Source organism: Sesamum indicum, linkage group LG10, assembly GCF_026168435.1.
Source record: "Sesamum indicum cultivar Baizhima isolate 11 linkage group LG10, ASM2616843v1, whole genome shotgun sequence".
Lineage (NCBI taxonomy): Eukaryota > Viridiplantae > Streptophyta > Magnoliopsida > Lamiales > Pedaliaceae > Sesamum > Sesamum indicum.
Window position 1 is genome coordinate 396,917 of NC_142666.1, and position 24,199 is coordinate 421,115.

The window sequence follows — 24,199 nt, forward strand, 5'->3', positions numbered from 1 at the left end:
TTAGTATCTGTTACAAGAGTCAGATAATGTTATTACCTTCATAACAAATATCATTAGGCTTGACAATTAGGTCAATGACTACTCATTGAAGGAAACTTATAATAATGTTTGTTTTGTAATTAATTGCGTTTGGACTGAAAACATTTGAAGAAGCCAACATATTTACTAGATTCGTTGAGACGTCATTTTCCCTGACGACAATGCATGAACGCAGGCTATGGACAGAAGATTCACTTCACCCACCGACGACCATGTATTTCATAGGCCGCATTCCCACGGCCACGTACGTGTTTGAGATTTTCTTTCCACTCTCAACACACAATTCAATCTTAAATAGAATTAGTGTGAGTTGGTGGGTATAATCATAATCATCGTCAGCCAGCTTGATTAGCCAACTAGCTATAATCGCATAAACATATAGTAATTTTATCAATCATAGTTGCTGTTTGTATGTGTAATGAATTATCTGGGGTGTTGGGTTTCGTGGTGAGTATTGCATGCACTACTTGGTAGGAAAATGGAGATATTTTGTGAAGGGAATGGAAGCGAGAATGCACACCCACTGATTGTGTGGGTTTCCACATGCTCTCAACTACCTCATTTATTTTTTGTTTTGAGTTGATGAGTTGGGAGTGGGACATAGACTACCTACAACAAATGCAATAACTGGTAACCTATGCTATGTATCATAATTTTTCTCCAATGAATAAAGAATCCCCGGTAATAAATGTGACGAAGATGATGACATTCAAGCTTAAGTTCCATCAGCAATCATTAAGCAATAAATACAGAATGGAGAAATCATAATTAAGGCTTCCCTTCTTTCAGTAGTAACCTAACTCGGTGTTATTAAATATCAATGTGATTGTTGTTGATAAAAGAGAACTTCTTTAGGTATAATACACATCTTACACAACCACAAATCCCTTCAATCTTGGCCACACATCTCAATCAAGGACATACATGATGAACTATTGCTGAGAATGGGAGGGAAACCACTATTTTGATGCTTCAAGAGACCTCCCTCCCTATAGTACAGTCAGTCAAGAATATATCTCAGTCCTCAAGGCGGAGAGAGAGAGTATATTTAGAAAGATATATAAGAGTAACACCATAAGCGATCATCAAGACTGTTTCCTCTCCTTGGCGTTCCTCTTGTCAATCACAATATGCTGCAGGCCTTTTGACCCTTTCTCTTCTTTTTCTTCTTTTGCTTGGGCGGCTGCAGAACAACCTTTATTGCTGCATCAAAGACAGCCTTCACATTCTGCAATATTTGGAAGAATGTCAAAAGGTATTGCCAACAATTTCAGTAGTAAGTGTTGTTACGGGAACATAAATGTCATTTATATTTATCAGCAAAATTTATAACCTGTTGCGTCTTTGCACTACATTCAATGTAAGCTGCTGCCCCAATCACCCTCTTCAAGTCCTCTCCCTTCAAAATGAAATATTTCAAGCAGGGCAAACAAGTGACTTTTTAAACGATGGTAAGCAGGAGTAGCCTAAGTACTGACTCCGATGACTGGTAAGAATGATTAAACTTAACATGAAGTACGGCAATATACCTGTGCTGTTGTGATGGGCACTGCTCCTGGGTGGTCTACAAAGAACTGTTTGTCCTCTCGGAGATCTGCAAGGAAATAAGATATAGTTGCTCACACTGAACCACAAAAGAAGAAAAAAAAAAGGGGGAAAAAAAAAGAACTTAGGGGGAGGAAAAAAGGGAAAACCACATGTTTCCCCATTATTTTGGAACTAACACGAGTAGTATCCTATGCAACAAAGTAAATGTGGTTAATTCATAAGACCCTCTTATTTTTGTGGACCTGTCAGGACTCAGTATGGCAGCATATTACAGATCACCATAACAACATACAAAATGGTTTAACAGTATTTGCCCTAAGCATCAGGTGTGATTAGCAATTTTAAGGAAAAAAAAGTGGGCCATTTTATTTTCTTTTATTTTCCATTAGTAAAGATTAAGAACCTGTGGCGCTTCCACCATAAACTTTCATAATTGCTCTACAGAAAAGAAAGAAGGCAGAATTCTGTATGATTAGAGCAATCTTACTCTCAGAGGTATTACTTGGTGACATTAAACAAACAAATGTACAGTAGTCCTGTTATGTCTGCAGGAATCTAGTTCAATAAGAATAGGCAAAAAATAACAGATGTGATCAGTTTAACGACACAATGCAAACATGATAACCAGGACACTCATGACCTTACGAGAACTTTGTAACAGGCAGGATGCTATCACTTTAGCATTAAAAATACAAGGCTATAGCAATTTATATCTTGAAGACCGTTAAACAGTAATGTCATGTATCTCTAGATGAATTGTATTAGATGAAATAAACGAGTAGGAAATAGTATTACTGCATTGAACGAGAAAGGCAGAATGAGATCCTCACCGAGCTTTGTCCCCACAAGAATTATTGGGACTCCAGGAGCATAATGCCTCAATTCAGGAATCCACTGAAAATGGAAGAACATAGCAAAAACACTATTAGCACCATGCAATTTTTGAAGCATTTTGTTCTCCACAGAAGATAGTGAGGATGGGGATGGCACATCAGGAATGTAGTACAGTAGCAGCACACATCAGCCCTTTAGCTGATTGGCAGAATATTACATAAGAAAGAGCAAACTTTACACAATTATATATTTATTGCCAGAACATAATTCATTGATCTAGCTAAAGAAAAATTAAATTGGACCAAATGATCCTGGTTTAATTATTTTAATATTACCAAAAGAAAATATATATATATAACTAAAATCAACTAACTCACACTTTTATACCTGTCAACAACTCGGAAATTTAAAAAAAATAAAATAAAATTTAAATCAAGTGTCAAGGCTGGCACCTTTTGACAAAGGCTGCAGCCTTGGCGTGTTAGCATTTGTGACTTTTTCTTTTTTTTTTTTTCTCCTAAAAATGCTATATATATATATATTATTATTTAAATACTATATATTTTAAAATTCAAATATTTTTTAATTATAATCAACATCAAACATTTATTAACTAAAGAAATTATAATCAATTGTTACAAATATTACAATAAATACAAATATTATTTATGATCTGTGACCCCGCATTGATACATTGATGTAAGTTAATTATCGTTGTTATATTAATGTACTTTTTTTTTCTTTTTCAATATTATATATTATTATTATTATATATTATAATTATTTAATTATAAATCTATATATTTTGTTAATTATAATCAATGTCAAAACTTTATTAATTAAAACAATTATAATCAATTGTTACATATTATAATATAGTTAAATTTTTGTCTCACTTTATATAAGTTATTGCAATTTAATTATCGTTATTATATTGATATATTTGTTTAAATGAGTTATTGTTTTGTATATCGAGATAAGTTATTATAATTTATTTACTGCTATTAATAAAAAAAAGGAAGAGTGAACCAATAAAAAATTTCTGTAAGATGCCCGCAAATATGATGTCTTTGTTGAAACATAACATTTTTGTCAAGTTGATTAAACATAATTAATATTGATAAGAAAATTTTACACTTACTACAATCTTATTATTTTTAACATTGATTACAATTAAAAACATATATAAATTTATATTAAATCATTATAACATATAATATTAATAATATATATATAATATTTAAAAAGAAAAAAGAATTACATGAATATAACAATGATAATTAACTTACATCAATGTATCAATGCGCGGTCACAGATCATAACTAATATTTGTAACAATTGATTGTAATTTTTTTAATTAATAAATTTTTAACGTTGATTATAATTAGATATAGTTGAATTTAAAATATATATATAATATTTTAAGGGAAAAAGAAAAAAGAAAAAGTCAGTAAGGCCGACACGCCAAGGCTGGCATGCCTTGATGCTTGATTTAAATACTATTTGTTTAAAAAAATTTCGAGTCATGGGCATCATCCACGACTAGGGGGTTTATAGAAAGAAAAAAAAATTGTATTCACGATCCCGAATAAAAGTGTGTGTTAGTTGATTTTAGTTATATTTTTATTATTTTTTTTGATAATATTAAAATATTTAAACCAATGATTCCAGTGTTCTTTCAACCTCACCCCCCCCCCCCCAACCCCCCAATCCATTTCATTTTTTTTATATCAAAGAAATGGAGAACTCTGGAGAGGTTAGCTACTGTGGCAAAGAAATACATACCTTCTTGGAGACATTCTCATAACTAGCCTTGCTAATAAGAGAGAATGCAAGGATAAAGACATCAGCGCCACGGTAGCTCAGTGGTCTCAATCTATTATAATCTTCCTGGCCTGCACAATACAGTAAGGGTGACTGCTTATTCCATAAATGGTTGAAAGATGAAGAAGAAAGGATATCCAGAATAACTAGCTTACCTGCAGTATCCCACAATCCAAGATTAACAGTGCTCCCATCCACTACAACATTGGCACTGAAATTGTCGAACACTGTCGGGACATAATCCTGTTTATATTACAGGTACAGGGCACGATATCAAAGACGAAAAAGGTTCAGTTAGAAACAGAGAATGGTGTATGGCACGGAAACCTTCATGGACTAACTATAAACAAATACATAGCATGTAAGTTGTGCAGAATTATTTTTGAATATCAGAATTCATTGCAGCAACAAACTCCAGAAAAGGCAAATATAGACTGGCTAAAATAGAGATAGAAACTAGATTTTATGGGTCTGCTAAACAACTTTCTTAAGCACAATGGATGAGGGAAAAAGTTGAGATGTTCCATGAGAAAGTTAACCACCATCCAACACCGGCACGGCAAACTTTTTATGGTCTTGACCATTATCAGCCAACCCACACACATCAGTACCTCTTAGGTTGAGACAGAGAGATGAGTAAAAGATGAGCAGAATTAGCTGTCTTTCTATTTGCTTCTGGAACATCTTATCGAATAAGCCTTAACAATGAAAAGAAGGCTACATGACCCTGTCCCCCACGCACCCTGAAATTTTCAGGAAGAAAAATGGAGAAAGAAAACCACAAAGCTCACACAGAATTCACTGGGTGGACACAGGAGGTTCAGAGCCCAATGCAAGAGAGAAAATATTCTTGTTCAAATTACAGCTGATCTAAGACATGAGCAAAACATTAGAAATTTTCCTTATGGTATAGCACTACACAAACTAACTGAATTCACTTTTGGTTAAGCGAAAATTCACATGCGAAAGAATACAAATACTCGCGCTCACTAAAGAGAAATGAGTACAGGTTACTTCCAACATCGTGTCCATGAAAACATCATCACAAGCAAATAGTGACTGAGAAGACTCCACACAACCCTGGTGCTCCCATAGAAAGTTAAACATCAAGAGAAAAAAAACAAACAGATAGGTACAATTTTTTTTTGATAATTGTAAAGAAAGTAAAAAATTGGCATGTCAAGTTGCCAGTGCACTTCTGGTGCAGTAAAAGGTCAAGTCCCCTCAAATTCTTAACGTATCAAAATAAAAATTATTGGAACAACAAGTTAAAGCAGCAGAATCAGGATTTGGGTGAAGGAGCTTTCTAGGTGCAATTTAAATCAGTTAATAAACGCATATTTCACTTCTTCCGTTCTCTTTTGCCTCTAACTGGTAAAAAACACACCCAGAATCTTTTTCGCTATCTACATTCCTACACCTAATTATAGCAAATAAGGAGAACACAGGGACAGGGTACCGAAACCCAAAAATTTCGGTATCTTAGTCTATGAGACCAGAATTTCCATCCAAATTCAAAAGCTGCATGACGCAACATAACCTTTATTTTCCCAACAAACCCTAGAAATAAATTAAGCATAAAACTAGAGGCGTACCAACACCAAAAAACCCAAATGAACTTTCGATTTCTTCATTCCGTCCCCAAATTGAAGAATCTTAACAATCAAAAAACGCGAACAGAAAGAACAGCACAGAAACACAAAAAAAGGAGCAAGTTGCTTACAGTGGGGAAGGTGTTGCTGGTGTAGGAAATGAGCAAGCAAGTTTTACCCACAGCTCCATCTCCGACGGTGACGCACTTTATAAATCTGGACGCGCTCATATCGTCGCCGGCGATTCTCCTCTCTGGCCGGCGAACTATTTATCTCAAGTTTAATTTCTTCAATCCTCCCTTGTATATAACTTGAACTAACAATCCCCTGCACCGTTTGTTAGTTCCCAATCAAACTAATCAAGTTCAGAGATTACTTGGAGTAAACAATAAGGAAGCAAAGCCCCAACTTGAATATTAAAACCCTAATTAGCTTATGATTATCCAGCACACAACACCTAACCCAACAGCCGCATTAATGGTCCATCAATTTCCACGGGCAGAAACACAGAGAGTGCGTGATGCAACCAGAGAAGAGAAGCACGTACCTGCTAGAGAGAGAAGCACACAAGGCATAGCAAATGAGAGAGAGAGAGAGAGGAGAGGCAATGAGGGAAAAGTTTGTATATAGTAAGGAAGAGCAAGCCAGCTACGAGCCAGCTATCCAGTAGTATTTGCTTTCAGGTGCCACTTAAGCACCCTATCATTTGCCACCACATAACCAATCACAAAACCACCTACCCCACCTTCCCAAACTTCTTTTCAAAGAAATTAGTTCAAATATTAATATTTATTTTTAATATATATAGAGATAGTTCGATTCACTTTCCCACTCAAATCCAACAAAAATTTATTTTTGAAACATCTTATAAGAGTTTATAAAATATTTCAAATAAATTTAGCCAAACACCTTCGATCTCATAATTACACTATGAAAGAATTTAGTTTTATAGTGGCACATTTAGTCCTAAGTTGGTTGAGACTAAAGATTCTGAATGAAGAAATAGTCCGTGTTTTTCATACAATTTTTTTTACCTACTGAAAAATCCTCCACACACTAATTTTTTCTTTCAACTCTTCAAGATACCCTAATTTCTTGGGAACAATCATAAATCTTATTAAATAAACCATTGTTTTGGGCTTAGATGTACATTGATTTGTGCATGGGGTTTCTTAAACCTGTGCTGAAAACATGTGCGCTTTTTTCAACTAGCTACAATTTTCAGTCTACAATCAACTTACAACTAAGTGTGTCGCCTTAAAAACAATTAGAGAATTGAATGTGCTTTTCATATTTAACTACATGCTCAAATTTGTTCACTACGGTAATTACATCATAAGTGTGTTAATTTACTTATGTTTAAAAGATTGAAGGTTTATTTGATTGGGGTGAAAAATGAATTTATAAGAGATAGTTTGATGTTTGGTTAAAAGGAAGAGATGGAATTGAAGTAGAACTAAATATATATGAAATCCCTCCATAGTCCAACTTTGTTTCTATTCGAAATTGAGTGAAAAAGTATAAGTCCCAAATGATAAAAATGTACAATTTTTATTTTTATTTATGTTATTACCCGCACACACACACACACATATATATATATATTCTCTAATTCCTGCCTCCTTCTCGCTGATAATACTATAGCCAGAGAAAAGATAACAAAATTATTGAAAGTGTGTCTTTTTTTGTATTGCATTCTTCAATATGTATGAAAATGATATACGAAGTTGTTTTTGATACCAACAAAATGCTGGTATTTGAATTCGAATTAGTCAGTAAAAAGATTAATTCTATAATAAATTAATGCACATCACATCATATTAGTTTAAAATTTTGAATTTAATGACGTCATATGGACAAGACCAAATGTCAACGTTTCTTGGTCAATGAGTTGTTGTGGCTGGGGAGACATAAATTTGAAAGTGGGTTTCATGATAATCAACCTAACCTAATTCTTGCCAATAATTTTCTCTTTGGTTACGTGTGTGTGTGTGCTATATTTCTTTCTTTATTTTTTTTTTTTAAGTTCGAATTACACAGTTTGATGGCTATTTGAAAAATTAATGCATGATGCAAGTGTTATAGATCGTGTAGTCAAAGTGTTAGCTCCGCGTAATTGTCATTATTTAGGTCAATGGAGCAAATAGTAGGGCATTATTTATATATATATATTGTATGATCTCTGCACCAACCGGCTTAATTTGTGGTGTACATCCTCGCAATATTAAAAGTCGATAGCAAACTCCAATGAAGTAGAACCATCGAAGTGCATATATACACATATACATAATATATCAGGTCAAATACGTTACATATCTTGAAATTTGATATAATTATAAATACATACTTGTTAGATAAAAAATGACATTTACCCTCCTTGAGATTTGTTCTCTCTTACATTTAACTCCACTGGTAGGGTTCTGATGAATTGATCACATGTTATTTTTAAAATACCCTTGATAAAAAGTTTAACTATAATTTGAACAACTTTTTAGATGAAAATGCCCTTTGGACCAAATTGTAATATTTTAAAATATTAAGGGGGTTAAATATTATAATCTCACATACTTTGTACCTAAATATAATATTTTATTATTTTTTGTAAACTAGCCATTTTTGTCCATTAAATATTACGAAAATGATCTTATATGTTAGGGTGAATATATCCACACCCTCTGAGGTCTAGTATAATTACAAATACAACCTTGTTAGATAAGAAATTACATTATCCTCCTTGAGGTTTGTAAAACATTACAATGCTCGCAAAAAAGGTGTGAAAATATAAAGCACCTTTCATTTATCTGACAAAAAACCAAAAAGAAAAAAATAATTTTGAGAAGACTAAAAATTCCCTAAACAAAACTTCATTAGGAGGGAAAATGTAATTTCCTATCTAACAAGGATGTATTTATAATTATACTAAACCTCGAGGGGCGTGAATGTAATTCACCCTAATATATAAGATATTCCCCGCAATATATAATGGATACAAACCGCTAGTTTAGCTAAAAAAATAAAATATTACATTTAAGTATAAAGTATGTGAGATCAAAACCCCCTAATATTTTAAAACATTACAATTTGGTCCAAGGGCATTTTTATCTGAAAAGTTGGTCAAATTTTTTATCATGGGAATTTTGAAAATAACATGTGATACACTCACCAAAACCCTACCGATAGAGTTAAATGTAAGACGGAACAAACCTCAAGAAATGTAAATGTAATTTTTGATATAACAGAGATGTATTTGTAATTATGTCAAAACCAAGGAATACAAATAAAGATGGATGCAACATGAAATAGGATTGTGAAGTGATATAAACATATCCGAGTCAGCCCATACTAGTGGTGGACATATGGAGTAATGCATCATGAGTTGAAGGAACTTGAAATTCTGGACCCACAAGAAATATATATAATTTTATAATAACCCTTAATTGCGATTAATCATGATATATGTTCTGGACCCACAAGAAATATATATGATTTTACAGTACTGACCCTTAATTGCGATTAATCATGATATATATTTTGGACCGACAAGAAATATATATAATTTTACAATACTAACCCTTAATTGCGATTAATCATGATATATGCAGCAACACGTGAAATAACCAAAAAAAATACGTGACCACATGCATAATATAACAAAAATTCTGAAAAAAGCGCACCAAAATAGAAGAGAAGAAGAGTCATAATCCGAGAAACAGTGAGGGCCATATATTAATTAGGATGGGCATTGAAATCCCCTATATAAATACCACACTTGCCATGGCAACAATCAACAATTGCAGATTGCGGCACCTCGATCACCCTCCTAGTGAGAGAGGAAAGAGGTACCGCAATAACATCGTCTCCCCACTCCTATTGCATGCAAAAAGAAAAACACACACACACAAACACCATAATTAAGGGTTCGCACAAAGGCCAAACATGGCGACTACCGGCGGAATACTCTTAATAGCTCTCTTGTCGTTGCTCGTGGCGAATGCTTATGGGAGTAGTAGTCCGGTGGTCACATACGATAGTCGTTCCTTGATCATTAATGGATCAAGAGAATTGCTCTTCTCTGGCTCTATTCATTATCCACGAAGCACACCTGATGTACGTATATATGAGCTAGTTTTGATTTGTCTTTTCAATTACTATGATTTAGGGAACAATAAATATATCATATATATATATATATATATATGTATGGATTGAAGAATTAATAATTGTGATTGTTTATGTTTGTAGATGTGGCCTGATATCATCAGAAAGGCTAAAGAAGGTGGATTGAATATTATCCAGACTTATGTGTTCTGGAATCTTCATGAGCCTAATCAGGGCGAGGTAAAATTAATATTAAAATATTAATATATTATATCATACACAAGCATCCATTTAAACTTAATTAATTTGCAAGATATTTTTCTTTCTTTTTTATTTTTTAAAAAATAAAAATAAAAAAATTATTTATTTATTAACTTTTTTTGGGGTTCATCAGTGGAATTTTGAAGGCAATCGTGACTTGGTGAAATTCATAAAATGTATCTGGGAGCAAGGCTTGTGGGTGACCCTCAGGATTGGACCATACATTGAAGCTGAATGGAATATGGGGTACGTAAAAACATATATATATATATAATCTCTCTTTCAGGTTTTGTAATTAATTTTATTTTATTTTTCCATCTACGTACTATAAATATATATATATGTTGCAGAGGATTTCCATACTGGCTAAGAGAGGTTCCCGACATCATATTCCGTTCCGATAATGAAGCTTTCAAGGTATACATACATATAATTAATAAGAATATTAAAGAATTTATAATTAATTATACTATAAAATAAATGGTATTAGATGTAATAAGTACTAATTCTATCTTGATGATAATGTGGCATGCATGCAGTACCACATGCAAAAGTACGCAGAGAAGGTGATTAACATGATGAAAAAAGAGAAACTGTTTGCTGATCAAGGAGGACCCATCGTCATGATGCAGGCAAGTACCCATCGGCCATCTTATGAAATATTAATTTTTTTTAATATAATAAAAATATGGAGTAGTATATATGAATGAATTGTGATTCTTATTATTAATTACAGATTGAAAATGAGTACAACAATGTACAATTAGCATACAGAGAAAGAGGTATAAGTTATGTGAAATGGGCAGCAAACATGGCTCTAAGTTTATACAACGGGGTCCCTTGGATCATGTGCAAACAAAAGGATGCCCCTCCCACAGTGATCAGTACATGCAATGGAAGGCAGTGTGCAGACACATTCGCTGGTCCAAATGGCCCTGACAAGCCTTCTCTCTGGACTGAGAACTGGACCGCACAGTACAGAGTATTCGGCGACACCCCCTCTCAGCGCGCTGCTGAAGATATATCCTTTGCGGTTGCTCGGTTCTTTACAAGAAATGGCACACTCAACAACTACTACATGTACTACGGTGGAAGTAACTTTGGGAGAACCAGTTCCTCCTCCTTTGTCACTACTCGTTACTACGACGAAGCTCCTCTTGATGAATATGGTTTGAGGAGGGAGCCCAAGTTCGGTCACTTGAGGGATTTGCACAGGGCTTTGAAATTGAGCAAAAAGCCTTTGCTTCGAGGCACTCCAAAGGTGGAACGCATCAGCCAAGACCTTGAGATCACTACTTATGAGAAACCCTCTGAAAATCTTTGTGTTGCCTTCTTGACCAACAACGACACGAGAGAAGCTAAAACTATTCATTTCAGAGGCAAGGATTACTACTTACCTTCCAAGTCCGTCAGCATTCTCCCTGATTGCAAGACCGTCGTCTACAACACAGCTGCAATTGTAGCACAACACAGTTCTAGGAACTTTGTTGTGCCCCAACAGGCAAAGTTTTCCAAATGGGAGATGTTCAAAGAAACTATTCCAACCATTAATGACTTGAAAGATAGGACTCCCGCGCCCAAGGAACTTTACAGTTTTACTAAGGATGTCTCTGACTATGCTTGGTACAGCACAAGGTATGTACAAGTGTTCCTCCATGCAATTACAACAGGATTAATTATATTGATAAATCAAGAATATTAAATTTTATATATATAAATGTTTCCCCAATTTCTTTAGATTACCTACTCGTGTAATTTAGATTCTTCTTAATTAATTAGACATAATAATTATATATACCATATACTTTGCAGCATCAAGATAGATGCTCGTGATTTGCCAATGAGGCCCGATGTTCGTCCAGGCCTTCACATTGCTAGTCTTGGCCATGCTTTGCTTGCATTCGTCAATGGCGAATACATAGGATTCGAGCACGGTAGCAACGTCGAGAAGAGCCACATTTTCAGAAAGCCAGTGAATTTAACGGCTGGAGACAACGACATCACATTGTTGGCCATGACTGTCGGCTTCCCCAATAGTGGTGCCTACATGGAGAAGAGATTTGCTGGTCCCCGAGCTGTCACTCTTGAGGGTTTGATGTCTGGAACTCTTGACATTACCAACAATAATTGGGGTCAACAGGTAAATTAAAATTAACTAATAATATTTCACACACACATATCGTAATTAATTTTTGAATTATTAATTAATAATGCATGCATGAAAAATAAAAAAAATGACGTTCAGGTCGGCGTCAACGGCGAGAAAGTTCCAGTTTACACAGAAGAAGGAGCAAAGACAGTTAAATGGGTTCCCTTCGCTGGAACCCCTTCACCTGTTACTTGGTACAAGGTAATTTGATTAACAATAAGTAATACACTCCAAAATATTATTTAAAACTAATTATGAATGTGATTAGCTACCTTATTATTGAATTTCATCAAACCTCACATGCTCATGTGTCCTTATATATATGTAATGTTATTCGCACAGACATACTTCGACGCCCCAGAAGGCAACAACCCTGTGGCCTTAAGAATGATGAGCATGGCGAAGGGTATGGTGTGGGTTAACGGCCAGAGCATCGGTCGTTACTGGGTATCGTACAATTCACCGCTCGGCAGGCCGACTCAGGAAGAGTATCACATCCCTCGCGCCTTCTTGAAGCCTAAGAGCAATCTGCTTGTGGTGTTCGAGGAGACAGGCGGCAACCCTGAGAAGATCGATATCTTAGTAGTGAACAGGGACACCATCTGCAGCGTTATAACGGAGTACCACCCGCCATCAGTTAACTCCTGGGAGAGGAAGGGCAATGAGCTCCGTGCTCTTGTCAACCCGGTGAGGGAAGCTGAGCTCACATGCCCCGACAATAAGGTGATCAAGAAGGTGGAGTTTGTGGGTTTCGGTGAGGTGGATGGAGCTTGCGGAGCCTTCAAGCCTGGGAAATGCAACTCTAACTCTAAGGCTATCAAACTTGTTGAATCCTTGTGCTTGGGGAAGAATGAGTGCAAGGTGCCATTTGAGAGAGAAAGACTTGTTGATGTTGGGAAAGACGCTTGCCCCGATGTCTCCAAGACACTGGCTATTCAAGTCGCATGTAGTTGAACTATGTTAGGCTTTTGATGTTTTATCAACCTCTATCCACCTTTTCTTTTTTCTTTTTTATAAATCAACATGTATGCAGTATTAAGTGGGTAGATATTCAAGTATAAATCTGACTTCATTTCTTTTATCTATCGTTTTCTTTTCATTTTTGTTTCCCTTTATGTTTTATTAATTAATTCCTAGCTAGTTAAATAATTATAATAATTCCCAAGATCGTGACAATTAAGAACTAAGTATACAAGTGACAAAAAGAAATTAATTTAAAGACACCAATTCCCGGCAACAATGCCAAAATTTGAGGGTGTCGAATCCGCTAAAACTAATTTTCTACTAGAATTTACAAAAGTAGTGAGTAGGGTCGAATCCACATATTGGTTTTAAATTAATTCTTTCTAAGAATAGAAGTAAAAAGGGGGGAAATTTGATTTTAAAATTAACTAGAATATAAGAGTATTTAAAAGATGAGTAAATATGAGAAACATTTTAGTTAAAGACATGATCATATTCAATTCCACGGTTGATAATAAATGCAAAGATAACAATCATTCATAAAAGATAAATTGGTATTGTTACTAAGATAGAGCACCAAGTAATAGTTATTGTTACTCATTGTCAAGAATATTTGCCTAGCCAATTGAACTTGCAGATTCATAATTATTTGTTTAGTTCAATAACTAGTGGTAACACAACATGTTGATTATGTCGTAGTTTTTTATTATATTGTGGGAATGCACAATCTAACTTAAATAAATTATCATACAAATTTATTGGTTAGAATCGAATCTTTCTAGTTCTTAATGTTGTTGGTAAATTAAATCTTGAGTTCGTTCCCAAGATTGTTTACTGATAGGAGTTTAGTCAACAGACGTTCCTTGACTGTCGACAAGATAAGAAAATGTGATGTTGTAAGGTCGTACTAATGACCATAACCAATTTATTCTTTATGAATGATTGTTATCTTTGCATTTATTATCAACCGTGGAATTGAATATGATCATGTTTTTAACTAAAATGTTTCTCATATTTACTCATCTTTTAAATACTCTTATATTCTAGTTAATTTTAAATCAAATTTTCCACCTTTTTTACTTCTATTCTTAGAAGGAATTAATTTGAAATCAATATGTGGATTCGACCCTACACACTACTTTTGTAAATTCTAGTAGAAAAATAGTTTTAGCGGATTCGACACCCTCAAATTTTGGCATTATTGCCGGGAATTGGTGTCTTTAAATTAATTTCTTTTTGTCACTTGTATACTTAGTTCTTAATGCCACGATCTTCTCGTACAGGTGAACTTGAATTTGATCCCGAGATCGAGAAGACCGCACGAAAACTCTGAAGAAAAACCAAGCAACACAAGAGCGAGGCCTCTCCCTTGTTCGAACAAAAAATAACCCAGAATGAACGATTAAAGAGATGACTTCTCCTGACTTGAATTAACGACATGTTTGCATTGAATACCCTACTTTTGATATTGATTTTGAACTTAAATGTGACCTTATTCACTTACTTCTTACTTTTTGTGGCCTTATAGGTACTCACACAAACACCTTAAAAAATTTCATGTGGTGTGTCCCGACATGAGACCTCATATATACATATATACTTGCCTGCAATTATATTGTTTTTATTATAATTATTTAACTAGCTAGGAATTAATTAATAAAACATAAAGGGAAACAAAAATGAAAAGAAAACGACAGATAAAAGAAATGAAGTCAGATTTATACTTGAATATCTACCCACTTAATACTGCATACATGTTGATTTATAAAAAAGAAAAAAGAAAAGGTGGATAGAGGTTGATAAAACATCAAAAGCCTAACATAGTTCAACTACATGCGATTTGAATAGCCAGTGTCTTGGAGACATCGGGGCAAGCGTCTTTCCCAACATCAACAAGTCTTTCTCTCTCAAATGGCACCTTGCACTCATTCTTCCCCAAGCACAAGGATTCAACAAGTTTGATAGCCTTAGAGTTAGAGTTGCATTTCCCAGGCTTGAAGGCTCCGCAAGCTCCATCCACCTCACCGAAACCCACAAACTCCACCTTCTTGATCACCTTATTGTCGGGGCATGTGAGCTCAGCTTCCCTCACCGGGTTGACAAGAGCACGGAGCTCATTGCCCTTCCTCTCCCAGGAGTTAACTGATGGCGGGTGGTACTCCGTTATAACGCTGCAGATGGTGTCCCTGTTCACTACTAAGATATCGATCTTCTCAGGGTTGCCGCCTGTCTCCTCGAACACCACAAGCAGATTGCTCTTAGGCTTCAAGAAGGCGCGAGGGATGTGATACTCTTCCTGAGTCGGCCTGCCGAGCGGTGAATTGTACGATACCCAGTAACGACCGATGCTCTGGCCGTTAACCCACACCATACCCTTCGCCATGCTCATCATTCTTAAGGCCACAGGGTTGTTGCCTTCTGGGGCGTCGAAGTATGTCTGTGCGAATAACATTACATATATATAAGGACACATGAGCATGTGAGGTTTGATGAAATTCAATAATAAGGTAGCTAATCACATTCATAATTAGTTTTAAATAATATTTTGGAGTGTATTACTTATTGTTAATCAAATTACCTTGTACCAAGTAACAGGTGAAGGGGTTCCAGCGAAGGGAACCCATTTAACTGTCTTTGCTCCTTCTTCTGTGTAAACTGGAACCTTCTCGCCGTTGACGCCGACCTGAACGTCATTTTTTTTATTTTTCATGCATGCATTATTAATTAATAATTCAAAAATTAATTACGATATGTGTGTGTGAAATATTATTAGTTAATTTTAATTTACCTGTTGACCCCAATTATTGTTGGTAATGTCAAGAGTTCCAGACATCAAACCCTCAAGAGTGACAGCTCGGGGACCAGCAAATCTCTTCTCCATGTAGGCACCACTATTGGGGAAGCCGACAGTCATGGCCAACAATGTGATGTCGTTGTCTCCAGCCGTTAAATTCACTGGCTTTCTGAAAATGTGGCTCTTCTCGACGTTGCTACCGTGCTCGAATCCTATGTATTCGCCATTGACGAATGCAAGCAAAGCATGGCCAAGACTAGCAATGTGAAGGCCTGGACGAACATCGGGCCTCATTGGCAAATCACGAGCATCTATCTTGATGCTGCAAAGTATATGGTATATATAATTATTATGTCTAATTAATTAAGAAGAATCTAAATTACACGAGTAGGTAATCTAAAGAAATTGGGGAAACATTTATATATATAAAATTTAATATTCTTGATTTATCAATATAATTAATCCTGTTGTAATTGCATGGAGGAACACTTGTACATACCTTGTGCTGTACCAAGCATAGTCAGAGACATCCTTAGTAAAACTGTAAAGTTCCTTGGGCGCGGGAGTCCTATCTTTCAAGTCATTAATGGTTGGAATAGTTTCTTTGAACATCTCCCATTTGGAAAACTTTGCCTGTTGGGGCACAACAAAGTTCCTAGAACTGTGTTGTGCTACAATTGCAGCTGTGTTGTAGACGACGGTCTTGCAATCAGGGAGAATGCTGACGGACTTGGAAGGTAAGTAGTAATCCTTGCCTCTGAAATGAATAGTTTTAGCTTCTCTCGTGTCGTTGTTGGTCAAGAAGGCAACACAAAGATTTTCAGAGGGTTTCTCATAAGTAGTGATCTCAAGGTCTTGGCTGATGCGTTCCACCTTTGGAGTGCCTCGAAGCAAAGGCTTTTTGCTCAATTTCAAAGCCCTGTGCAAATCCCTCAAGTGACCGAACTTGGGCTCCCTCCTCAAACCATATTCATCAAGAGGAGCTTCGTCGTAGTAACGAGTAGTGACAAAGGAGGAGGAACTGGTTCTCCCAAAGTTACTTCCACCGTAGTACATGTAGTAGTTGTTGAGTGTGCCATTTCTTGTAAAGAACCGAGCAACCGCAAAGGATATATCTTCAGCAGCGCGCTGAGAGGGGGTGTCGCCGAATACTCTGTACTGTGCGGTCCAGTTCTCAGTCCAGAGAGAAGGCTTGTCAGGGCCATTTGGACCAGCGAATGTGTCTGCACACTGCCTTCCATTGCATGTACTGATCACTGTGGGAGGGGCATCCTTTTGTTTGCACATGATCCAAGGGACCCCGTTGTATAAACTTAGAGCCATGTTTGCTGCCCATTTCACATAACTTATACCTCTTTCTCTGTATGCTAATTGTACATTGTTGTACTCATTTTCAATCTGTAATTAATAATAAGAATCACAATTCATTCATATATACTACTCCATATTTTTATTATATTAAAAAAAATTAATATTTCATAAGATGGCCGATGGGTACTTGCCTGCATCATGACGATGGGTCCTCCTTGATCAGCAAACAGTTTCTCTTTTTTCATCATGTTAATCACCTTCTCTGCGTACTTTTGCATGTGGTACTGCATGCATGCCACATTATCATCAAGATAGAATTAGTACTTATTACATCTAATACCATTTATTTTATAGTATAATTAATTATAAATTCTTTAATATTCTTATTAATTATATGTATGTATACCTTGAAAGCTTCATTATCGGAACGGAATATGATGTCGGGAACCTCTCTTAGCCAGTATGGAAATCCTCTGCAACATATATATATATTTATAGTACGTAGATGGAAAAATAAAATAAAATTAATTACAAAACCTGAAAGAGAGATTATATATATATATATGTTTTTACGTACCCCATATTCCATTCAGCTTCAATGTATGGTCCAATCCTGAGGGTCACCCACAAGCCTTGCTCCCAGATACATTTTATGAATTTCACCAAGTCACGATTGCCTTCAAAATTCCACTGATGAACCCCAAAAAAAGTTAATAAATAAATAATTTTTTTATTTTTATTTTTTAAAAAATAAAAAAGAAAGAAAAATATCTTGCAAATTAATTAAGTTTAAATGGATGCTTGTGTATGATATAATATATTAATATTTTAATATTAATTTTACCTCGCCCTGATTAGGCTCATGAAGATTCCAGAACACATAAGTCTGGATAATATTCAATCCACCTTCTTTAGCCTTTCTGATGATATCAGGCCACATCTACAAACATAAACAATCACAATTATTAATTCTTCAATCCATACATATATATATATATATATATATATATATGATATATTTATTGTTCCCTAAATCATAGTAATTGAAAAGACAAATCAAAACTAGCTCATATATACGTACATCAGGTGTGCTTCGTGGATAATGAATAGAGCCAGAGAAGAGCAATTCTCTTGATCCATTAATGATCAAGGAACGACTATCGTATGTGACCACCGGACTACTACTCCCATAAGCATTCGCCACGAGCAACGACAAGAGAGCTATTAAGAGTATTCCGCCGGTAGTCGCCATGTTTGGCCTTTGTGCGAACCCTTAATTATGGTGTTTGTGTGTGTGTGTTTTTCTTTTTGCATGCAATAGGAGTGGGGAGACGATGTTATTGCGGTACCTCTTTCCTCTCTCACTAGGAGGGTGATCGAGGTGCCGCAATCTGCAATTGTTGATTGTTGCCATGGCAAGTGTGGTATTTATATAGGGGATTTCAATGCCCATCCTAATTAATATATGGCCCTCACTGTTTCTCGGATTATGACTCTTCTTCTCTTCTATTTTGGTGCGCTTTTTTCAGAATTTTTGTTATATTATGCATGTGGTCACGTATTTTTTTTGGTTATTTCACGTGTTGCTGCATATATCATGATTAATCGCAATTAAGGGTTAGTATTGTAAAATTATATATATTTCTTGTCGGTCCAAAATATATATCATGATTAATCGCAATTAAGGGTCAGTACTGTAAAATCATATATATTTCTTGTGGGTCCAGAACATATATCATGATTAATCGCAATTAAGGGTTATTATAAAATTATATATATTTCTTGTGGGTCCAGAATTTCAAGTTCCTTCAACTCATGATGCATTACTCCATATGTCCACCACTAGTATGGGCTGACTCGGATATGTTTATATCACTTCACAATCCTATTTCATGTTGCATCCATCTTTATTTGTATTCCTTGGTTTTGACATAATTACAAATACATCTCTGTTATATCAAAAATTACATTTACATTTCTTGAGGTTTGTTCCGTCTTACATTTAACTCTATCGGTAGGGTTTTGGTGAGTGTATCACATGTTATTTTCAAAATTCCCATGATAAAAAATTTGACCAACTTTTCAGATAAAAATGCCCTTGGACCAAATTGTAATGTTTTAAAATATTAGGGGGTTTTGATCTCACATACTTTATACTTAAATGTAATATTTTATTTTTTTAGCTAAACTAGCGGTTTGTATCCATTATATATTGCGGGGAATATCTTATATATTAGGGTGAATTACATTCACGCCCCTCGAGGTTTAGTATAATTATAAATACATCCTTGTTAGATAGGAAATTACATTTTCCCTCCTAATGAAGTTTTGTTTAGGGAATTTTTAGTCTTCTCAAAATTATTTTTTTCTTTTTGGTTTTTTGTCAGATAAATGAAAGGTGCTTTATATTTTCACACCTTTTTTGCGAGCATTGTAATGTTTTACAAACCTCAAGGAGGATAATGTAATTTCTTATCTAACAAGGTTGTATTTGTAATTATACTAGACCTCAGAGGGTGTGGATATATTCACCCTAACATATAAGATCATTTTCGTAATATTTAATGGACAAAAATGGCTAGTTTACAAAAAATAATAAAATATTATATTTAGGTACAAAGTATGTGAGATTATAATATTTAACCCCCTTAATATTTTAAAATATTACAATTTGGTCCAAAGGGCATTTTCATCTAAAAAGTTGTTCAAATTATAGTTAAACTTTTTATCAAGGGTATTTTAAAAATAACATGTGATCAATTCATCAGAACCCTACCAGTGGAGTTAAATGTAAGAGAGAACAAATCTCAAGGAGGGTAAATGTCATTTTTTATCTAACAAGTATGTATTTATAATTATATCAAATTTCAAGATATGTTAATGTACTTGACCTGATATATTATGTATATGTATATATATGCACTTCGATGGTTCTACTTCATTGGAGTTTGCTATCGACTTTTAATATTGCGAGGATGTACACCATAAATTAAACCGGTTGGTGCAGAGATCATACAATATATATATATATATATATATATATATATAATGCCCTACTATTTGCTCCATTGACCTAAATAATGACAATTACGCCGAGCTAACACTTTGACTACACAATCTATAACACTTGCATCATGCATTAATTTTTCAAATAGCCATCAAACTGCGTAAATTGAATTTAAAAAATAAAAAAAAATATAGCACACACACACTGTTGGGACTTTATCCCCAAAGTGATGAGCTAAAATTAATTATCAAATTCAATTATAACAACAATCAGAGTTATAACAATAGTAATATTAAAAATAAAGCGAAAACATAAAAGGATCGGAACAAAATAGAGGCTCAAGGAGAACGAAGCACACAGCCTCGTAGCCGAAATCCCACCACCGATTGCACCAAGAACCGCAACCACAAAGGTTTAAATCACAAAGACCCAAATCTCAAACACTCTCAATTTTCTTCGTAGATGGCTCATAATTTCTTCAGTTCAAGGGGACTAATTTATACTGAAGAAATATAGAAGAATGAGGGAGATTTGGGCGGTTGAAATCATTTCCAAAGTCATTAAAAATGAAGAAGAAAAAATAGAGAACAAGAGAAAGAGGAGAAAGTTGTTGTCTCGGCCAAGAAAGAGGGGAGAGACAGAGTTGCTAGTTTTAGGCGTTTTATTGGGTCGAGTCAGGTCGGGTCATGAGTTGGTGGGCTGGGTCGACGAGTTGGGCCATCAGGTGGTGGGTTGGGTTTCAAGGCCTACCAAATAAAAATGGTCCTAAGCCAAAATCCAATAAATTCCCCCTTGGACCAGGACCCAAAAGGGAACCTAGTCCAATAACTGATCTAGCAATCATTATTGCCATTTATACCTGGAAAAGAAAGATGTTAGCACCAAGGTTAGAAAGATAATATCGCAAGCACTAAGGACAATATAACACACAGCAATTAGCACTAAGCACATGTTACATATGCACATAGCAAATAACACTAAGTTATTTTTTGCACCAAACAGATAGCGACGCTATAAACCCGTAGCCACCAAGGCTAAATCAAACAGTCACTTAGGCTAATTCACGCCACCAAAGCACACAAAGACTCAACTAGCCACTTAGACATAAATCACAAATACATACAACCACACAGGTTCAATTACAAAGACCTTCAGCCACCAAGGGTAGGTCACAAAGACATACAGCCACAAAGGCTCAAAACCACTAAAGAGCACTTATTATACACTAAGTATAAACTTGAACACAACATCCATAAAGGAACATCCTTAATGCACTAAGCATTAATATTACACATAGCAAAAATGCACATAGCGATGGTTTGCACAGAGCCAAGAAAAAAAAATCTTCAATAATAATGCACTTAACGTCAAAATTGCACATAGCATTCACGAAGAGAGAAAACCAAGGATTCCCAGGCCTAATCTCGACCAGATACCCGCGGCCTCAAGGATCCGGCCAGGTGAGGGATTAGCGGGGAATTAAGCCTCAATTTTAATAATAAAATTGTAACAATATAATAACAATAATTTAACAGATGCACTAATCAGAATATATTTGCAAAATATCTTGCACCAAGCAAAATTATAACAATATCATCAACAGAACTCCTCACCATGCAATAGTTAACTAGTTCCTCAAAGAATTTGAAAACAACAGTAATATTGCACTCAACATATATTTTGCACTAAGCAAAATAATTTCAAAAATATTTCGCACAAAACAGAGATAATTTCAGGAAATAGTAATATTATCGACATATTTTGTACTAAACAATCACAAAGCAATATCTATCATCTCAGGCACTTAGCAGTATAAGTAACAAATAATAGCAATAATGCCCCTAACAAAGATCATATGTTTTTCACAAAACACCAGCCTTGTACATGCAGAGCCTTTGAATGGAAGGCCTTTACCAATCTTTGGCAGCATTTTCAAACAAAATCATTCTCTGTTGCTTTATTAAGAAAATTTCGCAATCACCATTAATGTTTTCTTAAGAAGAATTAAAAATATAATTATGCTCCATTTACAACTTCAACTATGACCGTTCAACATATACAACAAATTCAGATTTTCCAGAAAAAGAAAATATTTTCAGAAAATGTCACAAAATTTCAAAAAAAACACTAATTACAGAAATCGCTTAAAGCAGGGAAAAACAGTTAAAGAGGAAAATATTTCGCACCAATAAAAAGATAGGATTGATCTTACCAGCGTCGAAAACGGAGACAAAGCCTAAGCTCTGATACCATTGTTGGGATTTTATCCCCAAAGTGATGAGCTCAAAATTAACTACCAAATTCAACTATAACAACAATCATTATAACAACAATAATATTAAAAATAAAACGAAAACATAAAAAAAAAAAAGAAAAAAAAAACTAAACAAAATCAAAGAGGCTCAGGGAGCAAGATTAGGGAGAACAAAGCACACAGCCTCATAACCGACAACCCACCACCGGTTGCACCAAGAACCGCAGCCACAAAGGCTTAAGTCACAAAGACCCACATCTCAGACACTCTCGATTTTCTTCGTAGATGGCTCATATTTTCTTTAGTTCAAGCAGGCTAATTTATACTAAAGAACTGTAGAAGAATGAGGGAGATTTGGGCGGTAGAAATCATTTCCAAAGCCATTGAAAATGAAATCGAAAAACATAGAACAAGAGAAAGAGGAGAAAGTTGTTGTCTCGGCCAAGAAAGAGGGGAGAGAGAGAGTTGTTGATTTTAGGGGTTTTATTGGACTAGGTTGGTTCGGGTCATGGGTTGGTGGGCTGGGTCGACAGGTTGAGCAATCCGGTGTTTCATAAGCGAATGAAATACATTGAGATGGATTGTCACATTGTGTGCAATGCTTATAAAGAAGGTTTCATTGCTCCCATTTATGTTCGGGGTTCCTTACATATTGCTGATTTGTTTACCAAACCTCTCCCTTTGAAGCAATTTGAATTTCTACTGTCCAAGTTGGGCTTGGCTTCTCTAAACCCCAGTCCCACTTGTGGGGGTGATTTTGGAGTCCATGAGGTCGAAGATGAGTCCTTGGAGCAACAATTAGGGTGAAATATTTAATTATCACTATTTTACCCTTTCCTTAATTACTACTCATTCTATAAGTAATTTTTTTTCGTCCCGTAAATTAAATTTTATTTTATCAATATAATATATAAATATCACAAGACATAATCGATATTGCCAAAAGTTTATATTTACCCTCACAAGATGTCTTCATATACATAACCTCAAAGGAAAAATAGCGTAACAACCAACAATACAAAATTTTAAAAGCAAACCCGACAAACTACTAGAATATCTAACAACCAGCAGCCAAAAACCCCGATTTTAGATGTCACGGCTGACCCACCTAATAAGAATAACAGCACGGCTTTATGTCCAATGTGCATCCATCTTAATTTACTTGTTCCCACTGATTTTAGAATAGAACTTGATTAGATAAGTAGATTGAAGCTGTTAGATTTGTTTCTTGTTATCTATCCTCCATAGTTGGATTATATATCTTTTTACCTCCTCTTTCATTTTAATCGCCGCATCTTTACTGAATTCCCATGTTGACCGTCCGCCAAGACAGTTAATCATTGTAGCTTTTCAAACTCTATATATACTTGAAGCCCCATCCTTCCGATGATGAGTTCATTTACTTGGCTAATTTATCAAGGTTCTTTATGCCGGACATCTTGCTCATGATGATGTTGCTCTTGATGACCACAAAAAAGTCTAAGAAGACGGAATTCGATGAAGAGTGAAATTAACTCACTCTCAT

The 24,199-nt window shown here is 35.1% G+C and overlaps 3 protein-coding genes across 3 annotated transcripts; 1 reads left to right on the forward strand and 2 right to left on the reverse strand.

Annotated features, from left to right (window-relative positions):
• Positions 1-819: 819 nt before the first annotated feature.
• On the reverse strand, positions 820-6,539 carry LOC105173036 (rac-like GTP-binding protein ARAC3). Its single transcript, XM_011094681.3, has 8 exons — positions 6,385-6,539; positions 5,969-6,164; positions 4,401-4,488; positions 4,207-4,316; positions 2,418-2,481; positions 1,569-1,633; positions 1,373-1,438; positions 820-1,267 (listed from the first exon to the last, which is right to left on the reverse strand). The coding sequence occupies exons 2-8, from the start codon at positions 6,065-6,067 to the stop codon at positions 1,163-1,165; spliced, it is 597 nt and encodes a 198-aa protein (XP_011092983.1). The 5' UTR covers positions 6,068-6,164; positions 6,385-6,539; the 3' UTR covers positions 820-1,162.
• Positions 6,540-9,629: 3,090 nt separating this feature from the next.
• LOC105173037 (beta-galactosidase 13) lies at positions 9,630-13,352 on the forward strand. The gene is made up of 9 exons (XM_011094682.3): positions 9,630-9,944; positions 10,080-10,175; positions 10,330-10,442; positions 10,547-10,613; positions 10,736-10,828; positions 10,933-11,831; positions 12,009-12,336; positions 12,442-12,546; positions 12,688-13,352. Exons 1-9 carry the CDS (start codon positions 9,774-9,776, stop codon positions 13,297-13,299), a joined length of 2,484 nt encoding a protein of 827 aa, XP_011092984.1. The 5' UTR covers positions 9,630-9,773; the 3' UTR covers positions 13,300-13,352.
• A 1,733-nt stretch (positions 13,353-15,085) lies between these two features.
• On the reverse strand, positions 15,086-18,809 carry LOC105173038 (beta-galactosidase 13). The gene is made up of 9 exons (XM_088885636.1): positions 18,495-18,809; positions 18,258-18,353; positions 17,991-18,103; positions 17,820-17,886; positions 17,605-17,697; positions 16,602-17,500; positions 16,097-16,424; positions 15,887-15,991; positions 15,086-15,745 (listed from the first exon to the last, which is right to left on the reverse strand). The coding sequence occupies exons 1-9, from the start codon at positions 18,663-18,665 to the stop codon at positions 15,134-15,136; spliced, it is 2,484 nt and encodes an 827-aa protein (XP_088741762.1). The 5' UTR covers positions 18,666-18,809; the 3' UTR covers positions 15,086-15,133.
• Between the last annotated feature and the right edge of the window lie 5,390 nt (positions 18,810-24,199).

Coding starts and splice junctions, on each gene's coding strand:
- LOC105173037 (XM_011094682.3), top strand. CDS start 9,774: ATGGCGACTACCGGCGGAATACTCTTAATAGCTCTCTTGTCGTTGCTC. Junction 10,176..10,329: donor ATGAGCCTAATCAGGGCGAG/GTAAAATTAATA, acceptor GGGGTTCATCAG/TGGAATTTTGAAGGCAATCG. Junction 10,614..10,735: donor CCGATAATGAAGCTTTCAAG/GTATACATACAT, acceptor GCATGCATGCAG/TACCACATGCAAAAGTACGC.
- LOC105173036 (XM_011094681.3), bottom strand. CDS start 6,067: ATGAGCGCGTCCAGATTTATAAAGTGCGTCACCGTCGGAGATGGAGCT. Junction 4,489..5,968: donor CCAGCAACACCTTCCCCACT/GTAAGCAACTTG, acceptor TAATATAAACAG/GATTATGTCCCGACAGTGTT. Junction 4,317..4,400: donor TGGATTGTGGGATACTGCAG/GTAAGCTAGTTA, acceptor TGTATTGTGCAG/GCCAGGAAGATTATAATAGA.
- LOC105173038 (XM_088885636.1), bottom strand. CDS start 18,665: ATGGCGACTACCGGCGGAATACTCTTAATAGCTCTCTTGTCGTTGCTC. Junction 18,354..18,494: donor ATCCACGAAGCACACCTGAT/GTACGTATATAT, acceptor TTATGTTTGTAG/ATGTGGCCTGATATCATCAG. Junction 17,887..17,990: donor GAAGCTGAATGGAATATGGG/GTACGTAAAAAC, acceptor TATATGTTGCAG/AGGATTTCCATACTGGCTAA.